This window comes from Dipodomys spectabilis, unplaced genomic scaffold (genome assembly GCF_019054845.1).
Source record: "Dipodomys spectabilis isolate Male_0828 unplaced genomic scaffold, ASM1905484v1 ptg000517l, whole genome shotgun sequence".
Taxonomy (NCBI): Eukaryota; Metazoa; Chordata; class Mammalia; order Rodentia; family Heteromyidae; genus Dipodomys; species Dipodomys spectabilis.
The window spans coordinates 938,244-962,385 of NW_024871194.1; the positions used below are offsets into that span (position 1 = coordinate 938,244).

Sequence of the window (24,142 nt, forward strand, 5' to 3'; positions counted from 1 at the left end):
GAGAAGAAAAAGAAACGTGCTCATTACCTGGCTTGTAAACTGGAACCCCTCGGCACATCACCTGTAGGGTACAAATAAACACATTTTAAGCAGGAAACAACAAAAGAAGACGTTTGCCTGAAGAAGTTCCATTCTTCCCAGGAAAATCAGAGTTGTAGCTGAGCTGGAGGGCTGCAAGCAGGTGAGGGCGTGGTCTGGAGCCCCTGGGGGCGTGGCCCGGCGGGCGCGGAGGCGTGGCCCGGCGGGCGCGGAGGCGGGGCCCAGCGGGCTCGGAGGCGGGGCCCGGCGGGCGCGGAGGCGTGGCCAGGCAGGCGCGGAGGCGGGGCCCGGCGGGCGCGGAGGCGGGGCCCGGCGGGCGCGGAGGCGGGGCCCGGCGGGCGCGGAGGCGGGGCCCGGCGGGCGCGGAGGCGGGGCCTCGCGCAGTACGCCGGCCGCGTCGGCGTCACGTGACGCGCGCCTGGCACTTCCGGGTGGGACCCGAGGAAGGCGGCGGGCAGGGGCTGGCGGGCACCACCATGGCGTACCACGGCCTCACGGTGCCTCTCATCGTGATGAGCGTGTTCTGGGGGCTTCGTGGGCCTCTTGGTGCCTTGGTTTATCCCTAAGGGTCCCAACCGGGGGTAAGTGTTCGGGGGGAGGGCGTGTGTGTTTCGGGGGGGGCGTCTTGGTTGAGGGCCCGGGTGTGGGGACCCCCCCCACGTCAGGCCTCGGAGCGCTGCCTGCCCCCCCATCCTCTTCCCTGTCACCGCCGCCGCCTCGATCCCCCCGCGGGGACCCCCCCCTCCTCCCAGGGCACGTTTTGGGGGGTGGGGGTGGGATTTCTCCTCACGGCCCTCGGGTGGGGGTGGGGTGGGGTCGCCATGGCAACCGCCCGATGGCGGGGGGGGGGGGGTCACCGGGGTTCCCTCCACCCCGCGGGGCCTCCTCGCAACCTCCAGGCCTGGTCTGTCCCCGACTTGAAAAGCGGGGGGGGGGGGGGGGGGGGAGGGAGAATAGGTGGACATGTAGAGAGAGATTTTTGATCGAATCACCGAAGCCGAGGTGGGGTGGGGGGGGTGGGGGTCGCCCTTCCGTGCTCAGAGCCCCCCGCGGGGCGCCGGGGTGGCGGTGGGGGCGCTGGGCCGGCCCCCCTTCCCGTCCACCCCCCGCCCCCCCTTCCCGTCCACCCCCCGCCCCCCCTCCCCGTCCACCCCCTCCCCCCTCCCCGTCCACCCCCCGCCCCCCCTCCCCGTCCACCCCCTCCCCCCTCCCCGTCCACCCCCCGCCCCCCCTCCCCGTCCACCCCCCGTCCACCCCCCGCCCCCCCCCGTCCACCCCCCGCCCCCCCTCCCCGTCCACCCCCCGCCCCCCCTCCCCGTCCACCCCCCGCCCCCCCTCCCGTCCACCCCCTCCCTCCCTCCCCGTCCACCCCCTCCCTCCCTCCCCGTCCACCCCCCGCCCCCCCTCCCCGTCCACCCCCTCCCTCCCTCCCCGTCCACCCCCCGCCCCCCCTCCCCGTCCTTCCCCCTCTCCCCTCCCCGTCCACCCCCTCCCTCCCTCCCCGTCCACCCCCCGCCCCCCCTCCCCGTCCACCCCCTCCCTCCCTCCCCGTCCACCCCCTCCCTCCCTCCCCGTCCACCCCCCGCCCCCCCCTCCCCGTCCACCCCCTCCCTCCCTCCCCGTCCACCCCCCGCCCCCCCTCCCCGTCCTTCCCCCTCTCCCCTCCCCGTCCTCCCCCGCCCCCCCTCCCCGTCCTTCCCCCTCTCCCCTCCCCGTCCTCCCCCGCCTCCCCTCCCCGTCCCCCCCCCGCCCCCCCCCCCCGCGAAGGTGGCGTTTGGAATCCCTGCGTCATACCTGTCGCCTGGCGCAGGACGCCCCGCTCTCGCCGGGGGAGTGGGGTGGGGTGACTTGTCACCCGGGCCTGCACGGCGATTGGCCGAGAGAGAGAGAGAGAGAGAGAGAGAGAGAGAGAGAGAGAGAGAGAGAGAGAGAGAGAGAGAGAGAGAGAGATCGCCCTTCTCGCGGACTTCTTTGTGTGGTGGTAGTTGGTTCTCATAAATAAATAAATAAATGGAAGGGCATTGTCTATATTTTGGAAGTCAACTTTCTCCCCCCCCCCCCCCCCCCCCCCCGCCCGTTTTCCTTGATTGTACCTTAACAGAACCATGTCTGCAAAGGCACCCCCCTCCCCGGGTGGCCCCCCTCTTCTGTCGAGTTCCTCTTTTGCTTCTTTTTGTTTTTGTTTTTAGTCATTTCCCCCCCCCCCCTTCCCCCAACTGAAGAGTACAAATATCTATTAAGCAAAGTGGTTGCTATGGAGAGTTGATTACTTCCATTTTGTGACATGAACCTGAAATAGACTTGCTCTTCTTAATAGCTTTTCTTTTAATAGGTGAAACTAACTCCTGCTAAGATTCCTGAGAGTATGATTTCCTACTAACCCCTACTGTTTTTTTTTTTTTGGGGGGGGTGGCCAGTCCTGGGGTTTGAACTCAGGGCCTGGGCGCTGTCCCTGAGCTGCTTTTGCTCAAGGCCAGCACTTTACCACTGAGCCACAGCACCACTTTCAGCTTTTTCTGTGTATGTGGTACTGAGGAATCGAACCCAGGGCCTCATGCATGCTAGACAAGTACTCTACCACTAAGCCGCATTCCCAGACCTCCTACTTCTTTTACATAGAAAAAATCTATCCTTTGTAAGCAGCAAGGTCCCACTATAACAACACCATGTAGTTTCATATCTTATGGTAAAACAATTTGTATTAACCAAAACTAATTGGACTTGTTTCTCCTCCAGGACTTTTTTTTTTTTAAAGACAACAGAGCTCTTCTTTTGTTGTGCTTGTATCTTTAATTCTTACATGACATCACTGGCTGGTTTTGTGGCTTCATTCTCAGAGAAAAGCATTTATTAATATCCTGGCCATACTGGATTCTCTTCTCTTAAAGACTTAAGCTCTTCATCTTGGGCTCTCATGCTACATCTGTTTGCCAGGCTCATGAAACCCCTGTTCTTGGACCAGCTTTGAGCCCTGGGATGATGTTTCTGTATTTGACCGACTGCTGACATGTTATGTGGATCTCACTGCTTCCATTACAGGCCTTGTATTTCCTGTTCTTGGCAGGACTGAGCAGGTCTTGAAACTGTTCTAGAGAAAGAAAGGTCGCAGGATTGCATTTTGAAAAACACTTCTTCATGGGCAACCACTGTGACCTTGGACAAGGCAGTTAACTTTTCCATAGTCCTAGTTCCTCATTATAAAATGGAAATGGTGATTTGCAATGAGTACCAATTCCCTTTTCCATCAGAAAAGTCTTTCAGTCTGTGTGTGTGTACTGGGAATAGGGCTTGAACTCAGAGTCTTGGTGCTGTCCCTTAACTTTTTTAGCACAAGGCGGGCACCTGCTACTTGAGCCACAGCTCCATTTCCAGCCTTTTGCTGATTAATTAAAATGAAGAGTCTCACAGACTTTCCTGCCCAAAGCTGGATTTGAACCCTGATCCTCAGATCTCAGCCTCCTAAATAGTTAGGAATTATAGACATGAGCCACTGGTGACTGGCCTACAGATCACTTTTTTAAAAGTTACTTGTTTTTGTTTATGTGGTACCAAGAAATCAAGCCCAGGGCCTCATGCATGCTAAGCAAGTACTCTACCACTAAGCCACCTTCCCAGCCCACAAACCACTTTTTTAAATACATGAAGGAACTGAACCACTTCATTGATTATGGTGTATTATTATTATTAGCAATACTGAGGGTTGATTTCAAGGCCTTCTACCACAGCCACGTCTCTAGCTCAGACTATGGTGAATTCTTAGTACAAAAGGGCATTTTTTGTTTCTTTTCCTTTTCTTCTTTTTGGTTGTAGTGCTTGCAGGCTGTCCCTGAGCTTTTTTTGCTCAAGGCTAGTCCTCTATCACTTTGAGCCACAGCTCCACTTTTGGATTTTAGTTGGTTCATTTGAGGCAAGAATCTCACAGAAGGCTGGGAAGGTGGCTTAGTGGTAGAGTGCTTGCCTAGCTATGCATGAAGCCCTGGGTTCGGTTCCTCAGTACCATATAAACAGAAAAAACCCAGACGTGGCACTGAGTGTGGCTCAAGTGGTAGAGTGCTAGCCTTGAGTAAAAGAAGCTCAGGGACAGAGCCCAGGCTCTTGAGTTCAAGCCCCAGGACTGGCAAACAAAAACAAAAAAAAACAGACTTTCTTGACTGGGCTGGCTTTGAACTACAATCCTCCGATCTCAGCCTCCTGAGTAGCTAGGATGATAGATGTGAACCACCAGCCCCCTGGCTAAGAAAGTATTTCTGATAGGATTAAATAGATCTTTATAAAGAAGATAAAGGGACAACATTATACGGGAGAATTTTTATGCTCTTCCACTGAGCAGTGCAGAAACCTGGGAACTGAGATTCTCCATAGATGATGAGCTAGCGGGGGAGGAAAATCCTTTTCTGAATTTATCAATAGCCTAAAGCAAGTCCCTGGCTCTTCCTGGCAGTCTTTCCTGCAACTGAAAAAGGATGGGATGATGGCCACTCCCCCACACACCAGTTTCCTCCTCATTCCTGTTCTTCATGGCTTCCCCCTTTTCTCTTTAGAAATCCACAGATTCTCTAAAAAGCTTCCATTTTGTTGTTCCTTCTTTTTTCCACAGCTCCCTTGCTGGATAGGAGGCGGGAGCAGGGACCAGAGTACAGGGCTTCTAAACTTCCACACAAGCAGAAAGAGCTACCCCCCCCCCCCCAGGAGGGCTGCCACAATTAATGTTCATACTTGTGTCTGTGAATACAGGTGCTTGGGTGTTTATAGGTGTGTGAAAGTTTCCTGAGCCACTTGAAAATAACATGAGCCTTCGCCTCTGAATCCTTCCTTCCTTCTGCATGCAGCTTCTAAGAAGCAGGATTTGGCATTGCTGGTTGTGTGCACGTGTGCGCGTGCATGTGCTGGTCCTGGGGCTTAAACTCAGGTCTTGGAGCTTAATTGCTCAAGGGCTCGAGCTCTACCACTTGTGCCACAGCTCCCCTTCCAGCTTATCATCATCATCATCATCATCATCATCATCATCATCATCATCATCATCATTATTATTATTTTATTTGGTCCTTCATTAAAGATCAGGGTCTCACAGACTTTTCTGCCCAGGCTGGCTTTGAACTGTGATCTTCAGATCTCAGCCTCCCGAGTAGCTAGGATGACAGGTGTGAGCCACCAGCGCCTAGCCTGCGGAGCTTGTATATAGAATTGTATTGCTTGGGGGCAGGGGAGGAGGTGTCACAGCTGTTTTAGCTCTCTGTAGAGAAGATTCTAGGTTGGGGCACAGGAGCAAAAGCTTGGAATTAAGACAAACACACTGTGTTTGCAACGAATGAAGGGTTGACAGGAGGAGAGGAGGGCTGGCTTTCTATTTTATTTCATATTTCTTTTTTTTTTTTTCAGACAGGGTCTTACTGTATAGTTGAGGCTAGCCTCAAACTCATGATCCTCCACCTCCTCATGCCTCCACCTCCCCAATGCTAGGATTATAGGCATGAGCCACCACACTCACCTAGATAGCCGGCTTTGATCCCAAGTAAGGAGCTGGACTCAATTCTGTAGGTTTTCACTTGTGTGTGTGTGTGTGTGTGTGTGTGTGTGTGCTGGTACTAGAACTTGAACTAAAAACCTGGGCACTGTCCTTGATATATATATTTAAAAAAATTTTTTTTCCCTTTAAGCTGGCATTCTACCACTTGAGCCACAGCTTTTCTGAGCTACCAGCTTCTCTGTGGTTCCTTGGAGATAAAGTGTCTTACAGACTTACCTGCTCCAGGCTGGCTTTGAACCATGATTCTCAGCTCTTAGCCTTCTGAGTAGCTAGGTTGACAGGGATCGAACCTCTGGCACCTAGTTAGGTTTTCTTTTTTTTTTTTAACCATGCAAATGTCTCCATTAGCCCAAACCAAAGCCTCATCAATATTGCAAAGATGGTGTCTGACAGTTCTGGCTGTCTGCAGTGCTCCTGGCTTCTCTACTTAGATTATTTGCAGATCATCTCAGCGGGCTTGTCTGCTTCTGCCTTTTGCCCCTGCTCCCTTAGCCTGTGTCAGTTCAGCTGAAAGATGCGATTAGGTTTTCTGTCAGCCCTTCCTTGGACCCCTCTAGATTGCTGCTGGTCCCCCCCCCCCCCCCCCAAGGCTCCTCCAGCACTTCTGGGAAAAGCTTTTCCTGAAGGGAAGATCCCCAAGCTCCTGTCCATCAACCCTGCCTTGCTGTCAGATCTGGGATCGTTCAGCATGCTGATTATGGTTGATGGTTATTGTTTGTTTCTTGTTTGTCTGGCGTGTTGTGTTACTCCCCTTCCCCCCTCCCCCAACCCCTCCAAGCGGGTAAGCTAGCCAAGGCAGGGCAAGCTAGGAAATGCTTATGCATTTTGTTAACTGTTACTTTCCCTGGGGCATCCTGGGTAATCCTGGGCCAAGTAATCAGGGAAGGAATATATCTATTGAGAATGTGACCTAGTGAGGTTATGAATGTAATCAATTGAAATTAACCATAGAAAATGCACACAAGGGCTGGTAGCATGCATGAAGCCCTGGGGGGTCGATTCCTCAGCACCACATCACAGAAAGAGCTGGAAGTGGCGCTGTGGCTCAAGCGGTAGAGAGCTAGCCTTGAGCAAGAGAAGCTCAGGGACAGCGCCCAGGCCCTGAGTTCAAGCCCCAGGACTGAGTTCAAGCGCAGGAGCTGGTGGACCAATGGCTCACACCTATCTATAATCCTAGCTCCTCAAGAGGCTGAAATCTGAGGATCAAGACTTGAAGCCAGCTTGGGACAGGATAATCCATGAGATTTACCAGGTTCTGGAAAATAGGCTTAGCCCCCCCTCCTCCCCCAGACTTCCCCCCCTCCCCCCCGCACCCTCTCCCCACCCTGGATGACAAGAGGCTGGCAGTGGAAAACCTGCAGCTGGCAAGAGATCAAAGGAAGACATCTTGGAGAAAGATGAATTGCCATTGCTTGTGGATAGAAGGAAAGGGACGGGAGGATGATGTTTGAGCCAAGCCAGGCTGGTGAACTTTGTTACTCATCATGGCGATGGAAAGGAAGCAATCTGCTTAGGAGAGATGTGGAAAAGCCCTAATGTCAGTGAGGATTGAGCAGACCACAGGCTCAAGTGTGGATGGCCAGGCCTGTGAATGGCACAGCTGCTGTTTTGGGGTCAGAGATTTCTCCCTCCCTCCCCCCTTCCTTCCTGTCCCTTTTCTTCACTTTGCTTCCCGCCAGTGGGGATTGCGTTTAGGCCTCCCTGGTGCTAGCACACCCTCAGAGGCATGTTGCCTTTGTGTTCCTGCCCAGGAGGAAAGAGATTTCCATGAGGAGCTTTTCGAAAGAGAAACAGAGGCTGGGAAGGTGGCTCAGTGGTAGAGTGCTGGCCTAGCATGCATGAAGCCCTGGGTTCGATTCCTCAGTACCACAGACACAGAAAATGCCAGAAGTGGCGCTGTGGCTCAAGTGGTAGAGTGCTAGCCTTGAGCCAAAGAAGCTCAGGGACAGCACTCAGGCCCTGAGTTCAAGCCCCAGGACTGGCAAAAAAAAAAAAAACAAACAAAAAAACAGAAGAGAGGAAATAATGAGTCTTTCTCTTTCTCTGTCTCTTTCTGTCTGTCTGACTCTTTCTCTTATTCTTTTGTGCCCAAACTTCTTTTTTTTTGGGTCCGGTTGTGGGGCCTGAACTCTGGGCCTGGGCGCTGTCCCTCAGCTCTTCAGCTCAAGGCTAGCGCTCTACCACTTGAGCCACAGCGCCACTTCCGACTTTTTTCTTTTGCTTATGTGGTGCTGAGGAATCGAACCCAGGACCTCAAGCATGCAAGGCAAGCGCTCTACCACTGAGCCACCTTCCCAGCCCTCACAGCTCCACTTCTGCTTTATTTTTTTATTTTTTATTTAACTGATTGATTGGAGAAAAGAGTGTCACAGACTTTCTTGCCCAGGATGGCTTCGAACCTCGATCCTCAGATCCCAGCCTCCTTAGTTACAGGTGTGAGCCACCAGTACTCACTATGCGTTCTCCTTAGAAACGCTGAAACTGGGCTGATCATACACCTCACATCCAAGCTTGCTTTGTGGATGAGAGGGCCCTGCTAGAGACAATGCGGCTTTAGAAATACAGTGTTAAGGGCTGAGATGTAGCTAAGCACTTGCCTAAGAAGGGCATTGTCATGGGTTCAAATCCCCAGGACCAAAAAAAGAAAAGATGAAAAAGTTACAGTTAAAAAAAAAAGATGTATCCCGAGGTGCCGGTGGCTCACGCCGGTCATCCTAGCGACTCAGGAGGCTGAGATCTGAGGATCACAGTTCAAAGCCAGCCCGGGCAGGAAAAGTCTTGAGACTCTGAATCTCAATGAGCCATCAGAAAACCAGAAGTGGCGCTGTGGCTCAGAGCAGTAGCCATGATCACAAAGAGCTCAGGGTCAGTGCCTAGGCCTTGAGTTCAAGTCCCACGACTGGTAATAAAAAGTATAGTGTTAATTCATCACAGAGAATTCTACCTAATACTACTGTCTGTACACTTCAGTTGTAGCAAAGCTTGGATTGGATATCGAATCTGTGGCATTAGCACGCATCCTGTTATTTTTGTATTTTGTGTGTGTGTGTACGCGCGCGCGCACACGGGCCAACCTTAGGGCTTGAAGGCAGGGCCTGGGCACTGCCTTGGCCTTTTCTCAAGGCTGACTCTCTACTACTTGTGCCACGCCTCCACTTCAGCCTTACTGCTGGTTAATTGAAGAGAATCATGGGACTTTGCTGCCCAGGCTGGCCTTGAACTGTGATCCTCAGATCTCAGCCTCCTGAGTAGCTAGGATGACAGGCGTGAGCTATTGGCATTCAGCGAGATTTTGAACAGACTCAAGGCCATTTCCATAGGGCACAATGCTTGTAGTAGGTAACACGGAAGGGGACTTACCATATCTAATAAAATTGGCTTTTCTTTTTTTTTTTTTTTTAGAGTTATCATCACAATGTTGGTGACCTGTTCGGTTTGCTGCTATCTCTTGTAAGTATATTATTTCTTGTAAGTGGTCACTTTCTAAAATCCTAAGCAATTCTCCTTGACAATGTGTGTGTTTTAAACATTTGTTTCATTGGTGCTTAGCCCTTATGGGAATGCCTACAAATAGTGTCCTCACATTGACAGTATACTTTGCAGTGTTTAGCATGCTACATGCTATGTAATTATCATTGTAATTCATGGTAATATCTGTTTTTTTTTTTTGGTTGTTGTTTTTTTGCCCGTCCTTGGTCTTGAACTCAAAGCCTGGGCACTGTCCCTGAGCTTCTTTTGCTCAAGGCTAACCCTCTACTACTTGAAACACAGCTCCACTTCTGGCTTTTTCTGTGTCTGTGGTACTGAGGAATCGAACCCAGGTCTTCATGAGTGCTAGGCCAGCACTCTACCACTGAGCCATCTTCACAGCCTGCTCTGTTCTTGAATTTTTTTTTTTTTTTTTTGCCAGTCATGGGGCTTGAACTCTGGGCCTGGGGGCTGCCCCACAGCTCTTCAGCTCAAGGCTAGCGCTCTACCACTTGAGCCACAGCGTCATTTCCAGCTTTTTTCTGCTTATGTGGTGCTGAGGAATCGAACCCAGGGCCTCATGCATGCAAGGCAAGCGCTCTACCACTGAGCCACCTTCCCAGCCCCAATTCTTTTTTTTTTTGGGGGGGTCCGGTTGTGGGGCCTGAACTCTGGGCCTGGGCACTGTCCCTCAGCTCTTCAGCTCAAGGCTAGCGCTCTACCACTTGAGCCACAGCGCCACTTCCCGCTTTGTTCTTTTTGCTTATGTGGTGCTGAGGAATCGAACCCAGGGCCTCAGGCATGCAAGGCAAGCACTCTACCATTGAGCCAACTTCCCAGCCCTGCTCTGTTCTTTTGGGATAAGAGTACAGTGTGATTGGCATAACCATAACGATTATAATTACCTGCAAATGATAATTACCCTACTTTTATTTTACTATTGTGGAACATTTCAGCCCTGTCATTTCATGACATACCAGTGTAGTTAGTTCATAGAGCCCTTTTTTTTTTTTTTTTAAACTTGGTGTGTGTGTTGGTACTGGCGTGTGAATTCAGGCCTTCATGCTTTCTCTTGGCTTTTTTAGTTCCAAGCTGGTGCTCTGCCATTTGAGCCACATCTCCACTTCTGACTCTTTTTTGCTGGTCCATTGGAGATAAGAGTCTCCCATACTTTTCTGCCTGGACTAGCTTCAAACTGTGATTCTCAGATCTCAGCCTCTTGAGCAGCGGGATGACTGGTGTCAGCCACTGTGCAGGTCCTAGTGTTCTTAGTTGAATGTTTTGAGAGACCATGTCTCAGGGAGATGAGCAAGACGATGTTGTTTGTTGTTGTTTTGCTAGTCCTAGGGTTTGAACTCAAGGCTAGCACTCTACCACTTGAGCCACAGCACCCCTTCTGGCTTTTTCTGCTTATGTGGTACTGAGGAATCGAACCCAGGGCTTCATGCACACTAGGCAAGCACCATACCACGGAGCCCCCTTCCCAGCCCAGTGTTAGTTTTCAGAATTCACTTTTCTCTGTTTGAAAGCTGAACATCTATCCTATTTAACAAGAATTCCTCCTTGAAAACCACCGACTCTATTTAGGCCTCTAATTGTTTCAATCCTATTCTCCCAAAGGATTGAGCTTCTACATTAAAATAAATTTGAAATTTAAAAGAAAACTTCACTGCTGTGCACAAATATGTGGGTTTGTTTTTTTTTTGGAAAGTATTTCTTTTGAAGTGAGCCACACCCAGAGCAAGTTGGCTTTCCTGAACAAAAGCCCTGTTTTGAAGTGCTATGTGGGCTTCTAAATTGCCTTCTGTTTGTGGTAGATTTTTTTGTTTTTCCCTGCCAGTTCCTTCTAGGTTAAGTTTTGACTCTAGAAAAGAGGAGACCAGGCAGACCCTGTTTGTGCTTTGAGTTGTCAGGTTCTTCACCAGGATCAACCAGTTTCTTGTTGGTACTTCAGCAGAGAAAATCTGTGCATTGGTAGGCTGGTTGGGTGTTTGAAACAAAGTCTTGCTATGTAGCCCGGGCTGGCATAGAACTCAGTAGGATGTATCCCTAGCTGATCTCAAACTTGTAGTCTTGGGGCTGGGAAGGTGGCTCAGTGGTAGAGTGCTTGTCTTGCATGCCTGAGGCCCTGGGTTTGATTCCTCAGCACCACATAAGCAAAAAGAAAAAAGCCAGAAGTGGCGCTGTGGCTCAAGTGGTAGAGTGCTAGCCTTGAGCTGAAGAGCTGAGGGACAGCGCCCAGGCCCAGAGTTCAGACCCCACGACCGGACCCAAAAAAAACAAAAAACTTGTAGTCTTCCTACCTGAGCTTCCCATGTGCTGGGATTACAGGCATGCACTACTGTGCCCAGACCCCACAGGTTAAGTGTTGGTGTTCGATTACATTACAGTTTATCCAGAATCTCGACACTTGAGTCTTCAGGGGGAAATTAGAAATTGAGTGTTGCATCATGAGAAGATCTTTGCTTCTTGGAAAATGGGCATATTTTTAGCACGTGACTAATTCAGCATCTTTCCATCTGAACCAGCAGAATGATAAAGAAGGAATTACTGACTAGGAGTCAGAAGCCCAGGTTCCTCTATGCTGAATAACACTTGGCTTGCCTTTTTTGGGGGGTGGGGGAGTGGGGGGGGTCAGTTGTGAGGCTTGAACTCAGGGTCTGGGTGCTGTCCCTGGCCCCCCCTTTTTTTTTTTTTTGCTCTACCACTTGAGCCACAGCTCCACTTCTGGTTTTTGAGTGGTTCATTGAAGATAAGAGTCTCATGGGAACTTTCCTGCCTGGGCTGGCTTTGAACTGCGATCCTCAGATCTCAGCCTCCTGAGTCGCTAGGATGACAGGTGTGAGCCACCAGTGCCCGGTAGCTTGTCTGCCCTTTTTTTTTTTTTTTTTTTGGCCAGCCCTGGGATTTGAACTCAGGGCCTGGGCACTGTCCCTGAGCTTCTTTTGCTCAAGGCTAGCGCTCTACCACTTGAGCCACAGCCCTACTTCTGGCCTTTTCTGTGTCTGTGGTGCTGAGGAATCGAACCCAGGGCTTCATGCATGCTAGGCCAGCACTCTACCACTGAGCCACCGTCCCAGCCCACTCCTAGTACTTTATCTTCCTTCTTTCAAGGGGGGCCAGATGCGTGACACTTTTGTTGCCATGGATTATAATTTTTTAGCATGATCCCCTCTTCCTCGGCCTAATTTGTGCTGAAACTTTAATCTTAGGAGAGTATATAGGAAAGCAGGTCTCTAGCTACAGTTCGGAGCTCTCTTTGGTTTTTGGCATCTCCCTGGGATCTTGGAGCAGGTTCCTCCCTGGTGGCTAAGGCAGGGGCCCTCTGGCTGGTAGATCTTCCTATGCCGGGTAGGGGCGGGGCTGGGAATGTTCCAGAAGGTAGAGAGGGTGGAGGAAACCAAACTTCTTTCTCCTAAAGGGAAAGTCGGCCTACCACCAGGGGTGAGCAAGGATTGTCTTCAGGACAGCAGGGAGTGGCAAAAATGTCACCGACTCACGGGCCAGGAATAAGCAGCCTTCTGGGCCCGCCTAGGGGAGGAGCTAGCCCCCATCTGGAGGCTGTGGAAAGTACCAGAAAAAAAGAGAAAGAGCTGCATGCTGCCAGGTCATTGAGCAAGAGCTGTTGGGAAGATGGTGCAGGGCTTGGGGCAGATGAGGAAGTTGGAGTGTGCAGTAACATCGCAGAGCAGGGCTTTTTGTGGGGGGGGGTCTTGGTTTTGTAGTCTTGGGGTTCAAGCCAAGGACCTCCCCCACAATGGAACCCACCTTTTACTACAGAGCTTCTCCCTCATCCCCGACGGGACGGGGTTTGACTCACGCTGCCTGGGCCTCGGGGGGTTGAAATTCTGAACTTAGGCCTAAAAACTAGCCACCGTGTACCCCAAAACCAGAGGGGCGCTAGGCAGCCACACACGGCTGCTGATCAAAGTGTAGGCCCGGCAGGGGTAGCGGTTGAACTTTTTGTTTTTGTCTTGTTGTTTTGCCTTCTCAGTACATCCGCAGTTTGTTGAAGCAATTTCATTTTCTTTCTTTCTTTCTTCTTTTTTTGGTCGGTCATGGGGCTTGAACTCTGGGCCTGGGTGTTGTTCCTGAGCTCTTCAGCTCAAGGCGAGCGCTCTACCACAGCACCACTTTCAGTTACTTGGTATTTAATTGGAGATAAGAGTCTATCTGTCTAGGGTGGCCTTGAACTGCGATCCTCAGCTCTCAGCCTCCTGAGTAGCTAGGATGACAGGCGTGAGCCACCAGCACTGGGTGAATCTTCCCCTTTCTAATTTGTCAGTGAAGAGGAATTGTGGCACTGAGGATGTTGCTCGGCGGGGAAGAAGGACCGTGAACAGGCTGGGAGCTAGAAGGCCTCTGGTAGATCCAGTCTTGAAGTCGGGAGAGAAGCAAGGAAAGCGGCTTCTGGTGCAGAGCAGGGTGCCACGGGGCAAGTTCCCGCGGTGTGCGCAGGACATTGGCCTCTGATCAGAAGACAGCTTTGTGCCAGAGCTTCAAACTCACGTGGCTTGGGCAGAATTTAGTTCCTTGAGGTTCTAGACTGAGATCCTTGTTTCCTTTGCTGGTTGATAGTTGGCCAACAAATTGCCTAGGGGCTGTGTAAACTCCTGGACATCTAGCCGATCCATCTAAAGCTAGCAAGACAATCGCCTTATATTTATGCTCCTCTCACACTGCATACTGCCGTGTGTGTGTGTGTGTGTGTGTGTGTGTGTGTGTGTGTGTGTGTCTGTCTCTCACTCTATACATATACATACACAGAAACTATTTTTGCTACCTTAGGTTGTTTTTGTTTTTGTGCCAGTCCTGGGGCTTGAACCCAGGGCCCGGGCGCTTTCCCCAACCTGCTTTTGCTCAAGGTTTGGCATCCTACCACTTGAGCCACAGCTCCACTTCCAGCCTTTTCTGCTGGTTCATTGGAGATAAAGAGTCTCACAGACTTTTCCTGCCCCAAATGGCTTTGAGTTGTAATCCTCCTATCTCAGCCTTCTGCGTAGCTGGGATTACAGGCATGCGCATCAGCACCTGGCTTTTGCTACCCTAGGTTTAAGGCACAGTAGTAGCCAAGGAAGAACAGACTAGAAGGGATTCAGACTGCACTGGGGAGGGCATGGTTAGTTCACCAGATGGCACCAGATGGCAGAGACGTTTGCTGGCTTGACCAGGCCCAGCCCTGCAGTGCAGAGCTGAGGACGTGGGCACGGGGGAGTCCCTGTACCAGTGCGAGCAGGCGAGCTGCAGGAAAGTTATCTGTTGTCAGGCCAAGGCCACCAGATGAGCACGTGTGTCCCCCCCCCCCAACAAAGCAGGACCTCATGCTCCATGAAGAAGTGGGCCGCGGGCCGCTGCTCACGCCTGCAATCTCAGCTACTCAGGAGGCTGAGATCCAAGGATCATGGGTCCAAGCCAACCCCAGGCAGGAAAGTCCCAGAGTCTATGAGATTCTGATCTCCAGTTAACCAGCAAAAAGCCACAAGTGGAGGTGTGGTGCAAGTGGTAGAGTGCTAACCTTAAGTGAAAAAAGGAAAGGAACAGCACCCAGGCCTGCTGTCCTTCAAGCCCTATTACTGACACAGAGAGGGGAGGGGAGGGAAAAGGGGAAAGGAGAGAGGAAGGAAGAAAGGAAGAGAGAGGAAAGAAAGGAAGGAGGGAATTCAGTTATTTCTTGCCAACACCTAGCAAAGGACACCTTTGAAGCTGAGTGACAGGAAGTTCATAAACAGCTCACATACTCAAATGTGTTTGGCAGGCGGAAGAGCCCTGTGGCTTTAAGAGCTCCCCTGATCAGGCCAGGCCACGCAGGCTCCCTTCCCTTCCCTTGAGTCTCCTGAAGGCCCACATCCTCTACTTGCAGGAGTAGCTGTTTTGTCATCGCTGTCAGTAGGAGCTGTAAGGGATCCATGGATGAGCTAGGGTGGGAGGAGGAGGAAGACACAGGACTCCCTGCGCAACTGCACACTGCACAGCTTGTTGCCTATCGTATTCCGCTCTCAGAAAAAGACCAGGAAACACGGGTGCTTTCTAGTTGCTGCTTGTCGGCCTGTCAGCCCTGCACAGAGCCTGGATTAACTCTTAATTCCTAACACTTCCTTATGAGGATTAGCATCTCTATTTTACAAAGGGGAAAACTGGCTTGGAGGTAATACCACTTAACCTGGGGCCATGCCCAGTAATCGTTGATATAGCTAGAATTAAAATGCAACTCAACTCTAATACTCAATTCTCTGTGTGTGTGTGCTGGTACTTCAAGGCTTTGCTCTCAATTGTTTTTTCTACTCAAGCCTGGTGCTCTACCACTTAAGCCATGTCCTCCATTTCCAGCTTTTTGCTGGTTAATTGGTGACGAGTCGGACTTGTTTGCTCAAGCTAGCCTCAAACTGGGATCCTCAGATCTCAGCCTCCTGAGTAGCTAGTATGTCAAGTATGAGTATCTGCTCTTGGCTTCATAATTACCTCTTTCCTTCCTTCCTTCCTTCCTTCCTTCCTTCCTTCCTTCCTTCCTTCCTTCCTTCCTTCCTTCCTTCTCTCCTTCCCTCCCTCCCTCCCTCCTTCCTTACTTCCTCTTTCTCTCTCTCTTTTTCTCTCTCTCTCTGTCTCTCTCTCTTTTTCTTTTTCTCTGTAGTGGGGCTTGAACTCAGGACCTGGATACTGTTCCTCAGCCTCTTTGTACTCAGGACTAGCGCTCTCTCACTTGAGCTACAGTCCCTCAGCTCTTCAGCTCAAGGCAAGCGCTCTACCACTTGAGCCACAGCGCCACTTCTGATTTTCTGGTGGTTAATTAGAGATAAGTGTCTTACAGACTTATCTTGCCAGGGCTGGCTTTGAACCAGGATCCTCAGATATCAGCCTCCTAAGTAGCCAGGATTATTGGTGTAAGCCACTGGCGCCTGGCTTCACCTCTTTTTTTTTTTTTTTTGGTCAGTCATAGGGCTTGAACTCTGGGCCTGAGCGCTGTCCCTGAGCTGCTTTTTGCTCAAGGCTAGCACTCTACCACTTGAGCCACAGCACCACTTCCAGCTTTTCCTTTGTATGTGGTACTGAGGAATCTAACGCAGGGCTTCATGCATGCTAGGTAAGCTCTCTACCCCTGAGCCACCTTCCCAGCCCATGCTTGGGGAATTCTAAGAACCAAGAGCTGAGTTCACAGCCAAGGTGCTGTCCCCATACCTATCTCAACCAAAATAGAACTCTGCCATCTTTGTCTTTTAGAGATCATCATCTCTTGGGTGTGGGCTGTCATCCTCAGAGTCTAGCAGGCAGCGTACCCTGGTAAACAATCTGAGAATGAATGAGGCATCGGAAGAGGGGTCCCAGCTCTACCATTGAGTCACGTCTGAAGCTTACTAGAACTTCTTTTCCTCATCATTAAAATTCACCAGCCGGTCACTGGTGGCTCACGCCTGTCATCCTAGCTACTCAGGAGGCTGAGATCGGAGGATCGCCGTTCAAGGCCAGCCTCGCCAGAAAAGTCTAAGCCTCCTCATTCCAAGTGACTACCAAAAAAAGAAGTGCAGGCATGACTCAAATGGTAGAGCACCAGCCTTGAGTGAAGAAGCCAAGCCAGAGCATGGGGCCCTGAGTTCAAGCCCTAGTATACTGGTTCAAGAAAATAAAACTGGAAGTATGGCCGTGAGGGCTTCTAGATTCCAGCCCGGCAGTGCTTGCAACTGCGGCTGCGCCATCGTGGCCTCTCTGGAGCTTGTTCGTTGCTGGCCCTGGGCTGTGAAGACACGTGGACCCGATCGGGCAAACACGGGGGTACACTGAGTTCCTGCCCAGGGCCACATGAGCTAATAGGTTCATTGGAATCTGATCCCTTCCTCCACCCACTTCCATCAATTCACAGTGGCTGATTTTTTTTTTTCTTCCTCCTCCTCTCCTTTCAGTACCCTGCGTGTTTATTATCAGCTTTGAAGGGAAATTTTTGAAGTCAGGAGGTAGAGAGGAGGGCGGGTGCAGAGCTCAGCTGGTCAGAGGGGAAAATTCCTCCGTGAAATTTCAAATGAACTGGCCTGGATTGTTTCCCAAAGAATTTTCTTGAAACTGTGTGCTCCGTTGGGTTTGTTTGTTCGTTTGTTTTTCCTCCCCTACCTTGATTTGAAACATAAAAAAAATAGTGTTTAGCCAGCCACCGGTGGCTCATGCCTGTAATCCTAGCAATTCAGGAGGCTGAGATCCAAGGATCGCTGTTCAGACCCTGCTTGGGCAGGAACGTCCATGAGACTCTTACCTCCAGTTAACCACTAAAATGAGAGAGGGTAGGGAAGAGTTTATAATCAGGAGACAAACAGAAGGGTTCCTTGGAGCTCAGGTATTATAGACCAACTTAGGTAACAGAGTGAGACCCCATTTCAAGGGGGAAAAGGGATAAAATAAGTTCAGAAAGTTTCCTTGTACTGATCTGCGAGCAAACCAAGTGGTCTATTTTTTGGGGGTTGGGGGCTTGAACTCTGGGCCTGGGACTGTTTCTGAGCTCTTCAGCTCAAGGCAAGGGCTCTACCACTTGAGCCACAGCACCACTTCCAGTTTTCTGGTGGTTAATTAGAGATGAGAGTCTCACGGACTTTCCTGCCTGGGCTGGATTCGAACCTCAATCCTCAGATCGCAGCCTCCTGAGTAGCTGGGATTATAGGCATGAGCCACTGACACTCGGCTCCAAGTAGTCTTTTTTGTGTGTATGTGCCAGTCCTGGTGCTTGAACTCCGGGCCTGGGTGCTGACCCTGAGCGTTTTTTGCTCAAGGCTTTACCACTTGAGCCACAGCTCCACTTCTGGCTTTTCAGTGGTTCATTGAGATAAGGATTTCATGGACTTTCCTGCTCAGGCTGACTTTGAATGGTGCTCCTCAGATTGCACCCTCTTGAGTAGCTAGGATGATGGGCACAAGCCATTGTCAACCTGCTAGCAGATGGATTCTTGTTTTAAAGTACCTCAAATATCCCATGTTTGTGTGTGTGTGGAGGGGGGGCGTTTTGCACATCCATGCCAGTCCTGGGGTTTGAACTCACTGTCCCTAAGCCTTTTCCAGGAAGGCTGGTGCTCTGCTACTTGAGCCACAGTCCTCTTCCAGCTTTTTAATGGTTAGTTGGAGTTCAGAGCTTGTGGATTTTTCTGCCTGGGCTGGCTTTGAATGGGGACCTTTAGATCTCAGCCTCTGGAGTTGCTGACATTACAGGCATGAGCCCCCTCAGTACCTGACTCAAAAGCTCTCCCCCCACCCTTTATTTTGGCTGGTCCTAGGGCTTGAACTCTTGGCCTGGGCACTGTCTCTGAGCCACAGCTAGAGCCACAGTGCCACTTCTGGCTTTTTTGAGTAGTTTATTGGAGATAAGAGTCTCATACACTTTCCTGCCTGGGCTGGCTTCGAACCACGATCCTCAGATCTCAGCCTCCTGAGTAGCTGGGATGACAGGCGTGAGCCACTGGCTCCTGGCAAAGGGCCCTTGTTTATAGTGGGAACTTTAATCTGACCTGGGTTCTGCTCTAAAACCTGCTATTACCTAATTAGTATCGTGACCCTAGGCAAATGACTTAGACTCTGCCTCAGTTTCCCTAACAGTAGGGCCAGAATTCAAGGAAAGGGTACCTGGGAAGTCCAACATCCAGGATATCAGAAACTCCCCGGATGCTTAACTCCCATCCTCCAGTGCTACAAGGGTAGTTTTCTGATGATTGTGGTTGACCCTACCTCACACCTGACCCTGAGGCTTTTGCTCATTGGCTGGCGTTCTACCACCTGAGCCACGCCTCCAAGCCCACTTCAAGGGGGGGTGTGTGTCTTTATTCTACACGCCATAATCTCTATGACAAGAGAGACGGGCCTGGCATAGGTGCTGATGAATTTTCTATTTGGCCTTGCTAAGCTCTGGCCAGTTACATCCCCGTCTCTTAGGAAACACGGGCCGCTGTGTGTGCAGGCGGCTTGCGCTGCCTGCTGGGACTGGGGAAATCCTGGGTATGGGTGGAATTTTCCACGACTCTGAGCTTGTACCATCAGTGGCGCACTGCCGGCCCAGAGCTTGTCAGTATGGCTGCCGCGCCTGCTGCCTTTTCTGTGTTGGGTTTTCAGATGGACCACGGGCACAGCTCACTGCAAGCCCTCCTCTCGTGGGAGTTCGCTTTGTTGACACAGTGAATCAGCTTGAGGTATCTGTTTGGGCCTGAAACCCTCAGGGATCATGTTTCCAGTCACAAAAGCTCCTTTTGTGCCAGGCCTCGCCTCCCTGGGCAGCAGCTTGGGTGCTGGAGGTCGGATCTCTTCCTTGATGTGCAGACTCGAGCTTTAGATCGTTGCATTGGGAGGATCCAAACTTGACAGCAAATGGAAGGAAGAGCACCCGATCCATCATGGCCTTAGTCCAGGGAGTTTGGCTGGGACCCCCTCATGAGGCATTTCCAAAGAGATTGCTGCTGGGCGCTGGTGGCTCACACCTGTAATCAATCCTAGCTTCTCAGAAGGCTGAGATCTGAGGATCAAGGTTTTAAGCCAGCCTGGGGCAGGAAAATAAGTGAGACTTTTCTCCAATGAACCACCAAAAGCTGGAAATGAAACTGTGGTTCAAGTGATAGACCACTGGTCTCGGATGAATAAGGCTCAAGGATGTGCCCAGACCTGAGTTCAAGTCCCAGAACCCACAAAACACACACCAGACACACCTACCTCCTCCCCCCCTCCCCCCCCCCAACCTTTAATCTGTACTCCTAGCTGTCCAGGAAGCAGAGATCTGAAAATCATGGTTTGAGGTCAGCCCTGGCAAGACAAATCTGAGAGACTCTTTTTATCTCCAACTAACCAGCAAAAAGCCAGGACTAGAGGCGTGGCTCAAGTCGTAGAATGCCAGCTTTGAATAACAACAACAACAAAAATCGAGGGAGAGCGCAAAGCACTGAGTTCCAGCTCCACGATTGACACGCACGCACGTGGATGTGCGCACACATACACACAAAGAAAAAGAAATGGGTGGATCATGTTATCACTTGTGGGTCTCACCATTTGGAGAATGGAAAAGATAAACCTGATTTCCCTAACCCTGGAGTTTGTGACGTTGACACCTGTGATTGGGTGAAGTCAGGCATCTTTGCTACTTGGTAAAGTGATCAGGTGATGAGGGACGAAAGACCACTGTGTCTCAAATTGAAGGCAGAATGTGTCCGGGGAGGGGCCAGAGTGGGGGTTTGGGGGGGAGGGAGGGAGGTTGGAACCAGAGACACCCCTACAGACCAGATTGAAGTCTTAATAATACTGCTTTTTGTATCTTAAGTGAAAGTCCTCAAGCTCCCACATGATCTCATCGGGTTTTGATTTTCTGTTTTTTCTCTCTCTCTCCTCATCAATGTTTTTAGTTGGCTGATTGCAATCTTGGCCCAACTGAACCCTCTCTTTGGACCGCAGTTGAAAAATGAAACCATCTGGTATCTGAAGCATCATTGGCCGTGAGGAAGAAGCGCCCAGCCAATGAGGTGACTCTACCTTTCATATCAGTACTGTGGGCGGGCCTTGGCTTTGTCTCAGCATCTTCTGGCCACTGTATCAGAATGGCAGAGCAGACTGTAGTCGGCAAACGTGCTCTGAAGAGCGCATATGCATTTACAGCTGAGGCCATGCTGCTTGCCTGAATCTCAGGAATTATCCAATAAGATTCTTTTTCTCTTTGAACTCAGGACCTTGAGCTTGCCAGGAAAGTGTTGTACCATTAGACTTACTCATCCTCTAGCCTCATAAATCCGAGAAGTATTTATTTTTTTAGTGCTGGTACTGGGGCTTGAACTCAGGACTGAGCTCTGTCCCTTAACTTTTTTTCTCAAGCCTGGAGCTCTGTCACTTTAGCCATATAGCTCCACTTCTGGCTCTTTGGTAGTTAATGAGAGATAAGAGTCTCATAGACTTTCCTGCCTGGGTTGACTTCAAACCAAGACCTTCAGATCTCCGGCTCCTGAGTAGCTAGGATTATAGGCGTGAGACACAATACTTGGCTCATAGTGTTTTGTTTTGCCAGTCCTGGGGCTTGAACTCAGGGCTTGGGCACTGTCCCTGAGCTGCTTTTGCTCAGGTCTTAATACTCTGGGCCTTTTCTGTGTATGTGGTTCTGAGGAATAGAACCCAGGGCTTCATGATGCTAGGCAAGCACTCTACCACTAAGCCACATTCCCAGCCCTAAAGTGTTTTTTTTTTTTTTTTTGCCAGTTCTGGGGCTTGAACTTGGCCTGGGCGCTGTCCCTGAGCCTCTCTGTGTCCAAAGCTAGTACTCTACCACTTGAGCCGCAGCACCACTTCCAGTCTTTTAAATTCTATTATGATCCTGCCATTAGAAAGGGGAGGGGCAGGGTGGCTGGAGTAGTAGGATTCAAAGAGCGTAAAGCCCTGAGTTAAAAAATTCACTACTTCAAAAAAAAACCAATTTGCTTTCCACAATTAAGCTTGTGTTTGTAAGCCTTCATAGAAATATTTGTGGAGCTGGGCAGCGGTTGATCAGGCCTCTAATCCTCGCTACTTAGGAAGCTGAGTCTGTGATCTGAAGACTGAAGTTCAAAGCCAGCCAGCCTGGCCAGGAAAGTAGGAAGGTCCATGAGACTCCAATTAACCACCAGAAAACTGGAAGTGACACTGGGGCTTAAAGTGGTAGAGCATTACTAGCCTTGAGTTATAAAAGCCCGGGGACAGCGCCCAGGCCCTGAGTTCAAGCTCCACAACTGACAGGAGGAAAAGATAGTCTATACGTGTGTGTGCGTGCGTGTGTGAGTGTGTGTGTGTGTGTGTGTGTGTGTACCACTATACTCAGCTTTGCAAGGGCTAGCCATTGTAAAGTCTGGCTGACATGTTTAAAATTAACATGTCAGAATACCTTGGTTGGAGGAGACAAATGTCTTTGGAAAGATGATCTTAAAACTTCAGCTTTTTGCCACGCATTTGTGCCTCACACCTGTCATCCTGAGATCTGAAGACCTCAGTTCAAAGCCAGCCCAGGCAGGAAAGCCTTTGAGACTCTTATCTCCAGTTAAGCACCAAAAAAGCAGTAAGTGGAACTGTGGCTCAAGTGTTAGAGTGCTAGCCTTGAGCCAAAAAAAAAAAACATCAAGGACATCACCCAGGCCCTGAGTTCAAGCCCCACGTCCAGCACCAGAAACCAGCACTGGTTTCTGAGGACCACTGTGGTTGGGCACTGTCGAATGACAAAGTTTGTTCATTTGCTCCTCTGTCTCTGTGTTTTTAAAAATGGAAGTTAGTGCCAAATACTCACATAGAGTTTGGATTGGTTCCTTGGTGAGGGTGGTTCTTGGGTAGAGACGCACTGAGCCTCACTCTGCTATAATTAGTGATATTAAGATGATCACTGGTTCTGATTCCTCTAGTTGTAAAGCTCTCTTGTCAACCCTTCACCCACTTGTGATCATCATCTGAATGAATCATTTCAGTAGAAGCCAGAAAATGGTGATTTCCTAATTGTAGCGTTCTTTCTGAATTTGATTTGCTGCAATGTTTCTATAAAGACAAGTTTTCCCTCACCGACTAACTATACTGTAGTTGCTTAGGAATCTTGAAACAGAGAATACAGATGTCATGCTTTTCATCTGCGGGGCCAGATGTGGGTGTCTATGTTACTTTTGTGTTTCCAGTAAGCTTAGTGTTTGCTTTCTGGGTTTTTTCTTTGTGTGTGTGTGTGTGTGTGTGTGTGTGTGTGTGTGTGTGTGTGTGTGTGTGTGTGTGTGTGTGTGTGTGTGTGTGTGTCTGCCTTGTTATTGGTACTGGGGATTGAACCCTTGCACGTGCTAGGCAAGGGCCCTCCCCCATTTGAGCTTTGCCTTTAGCCTTTGTTTTATATATTTTACTCAAGACAGGGTCTCACTATGTAAAGTTGGCCTCAAAACTCAGTAGCTCATGCTTGTCATCCTAGCTACTCAGGAATTGAGATCTGAGGATTGCAGTTCGAAGCCAGCTGAGACAGAAAAATCTGTGAGACACTTCTCTCCAGTTAACCAGCAAAAACCAAAAGGTGGAGCTGTGGCCCAAATGATAGATCAAAAATGCCAAATTAGAGATTGAGACCCTGAGTCTCAATCAAAACCCAGTAATGACACATAAAAAGGAACTAAAAGGCCAGGCACTGGTGGCTCACACCTGTAATCCTAGCTACTCAGGAGGCTGAGATCTGAGTAAGGATTGTGGTTCGAAGCCAGCCTGGGCCGAAAAGTCCCCGTGAGACTCTTATCACCAATAACTACTCAAATGGGAAGCGGTGCTGTGGCTCAAGTGGTAGAGTACTAGTCTTGGGCACAAAGAGGCTCAGGGATAGCTCCCAGGCCCTGAGTTCAAGCCCCATAACTGACCAAGAAAAAAAAAAAGGAAAAGAAAGGAAGGAGAGAGAAAGTGCGTGCACGCACACATGCGTGCACACACACACACACACACACACACACACACACAGAATAAGAATGACAACAAATCTAATCTCTACCTGACATTAGAACAGACAGCTCTGAAGACAGGGCCTCATTTTCTGTCTCTGTCTGTCTCTGTCTCCCCCACACCCCCTTTCTCCACTTCTGGGCCTCCACTCAAGTCCTGGGCCTTGAACTCTAGGCCTAGACGCTGTCCCTGAGCTGCTTTTGCTCAAGGCTAGCACTCTACCACTTGAGCTATATCACTACCTCCAGCTTTTTCTGTGTGTGTGGTACTGAGGAATCGAACCCAGGGCTTCATGCATGCTAGGCCAGCACTCTACCACTGAGCCACCTTCCCCGCCGCCTGAACAGGATTCCTAAGAGCAGTGGCCACTCCAATCTCTGCCTCCTGCCAACCTCCTCTGCATCTCCTGGACTCTTGAGTGACTCCGGATGTACTGGGAGCTGTTAGGTCCAGGCTGTGGTTCTGTTGAGATGGACTCTCCCAGAGCCTGGGGTGGGGATGTGGGAGGTGTTAATGCAAAATGTCCTTATGGAAGATTTGGCTTCTGAGCCAGTGTGGAAAGTTCCACAGCTTCCCATAATCCTAAAGGGCAGAAAGCCAACTTCACTGAAGGCTCAAGAAGAGCCAGGCACTGGGGGCTCACCCCTGTCATCCTAGCAACTCAGGAGGCTGAGATCCGAGGATCGTAGTCCAAAGCCA

The 24,142-nt window shown here is 50.4% G+C and overlaps 1 protein-coding gene across 1 annotated transcript in view; it reads left to right on the top strand.

Annotated features, from left to right (window-relative positions):
* Nucleotides 1–459: 459 nt before the first annotated feature.
* Nucleotides 460–24,142, top strand: part of Atp6v0e1 (ATPase H+ transporting V0 subunit e1) — a 28,757-nt gene continuing 5,074 nt past the window's right edge. Inside the window, 4 exon segments of the mRNA XM_042670082.1 lie at nt 460–566; nt 568–620; nt 8,969–9,016; nt 20,383–20,499. Coding sequence (XP_042526016.1) covers nt 516–566; nt 568–620; nt 8,969–9,016; nt 20,383–20,476 — 246 coding nt within the window. The 5' untranslated portion in view covers nt 460–515 and the 3' untranslated portion in view covers nt 20,477–20,499.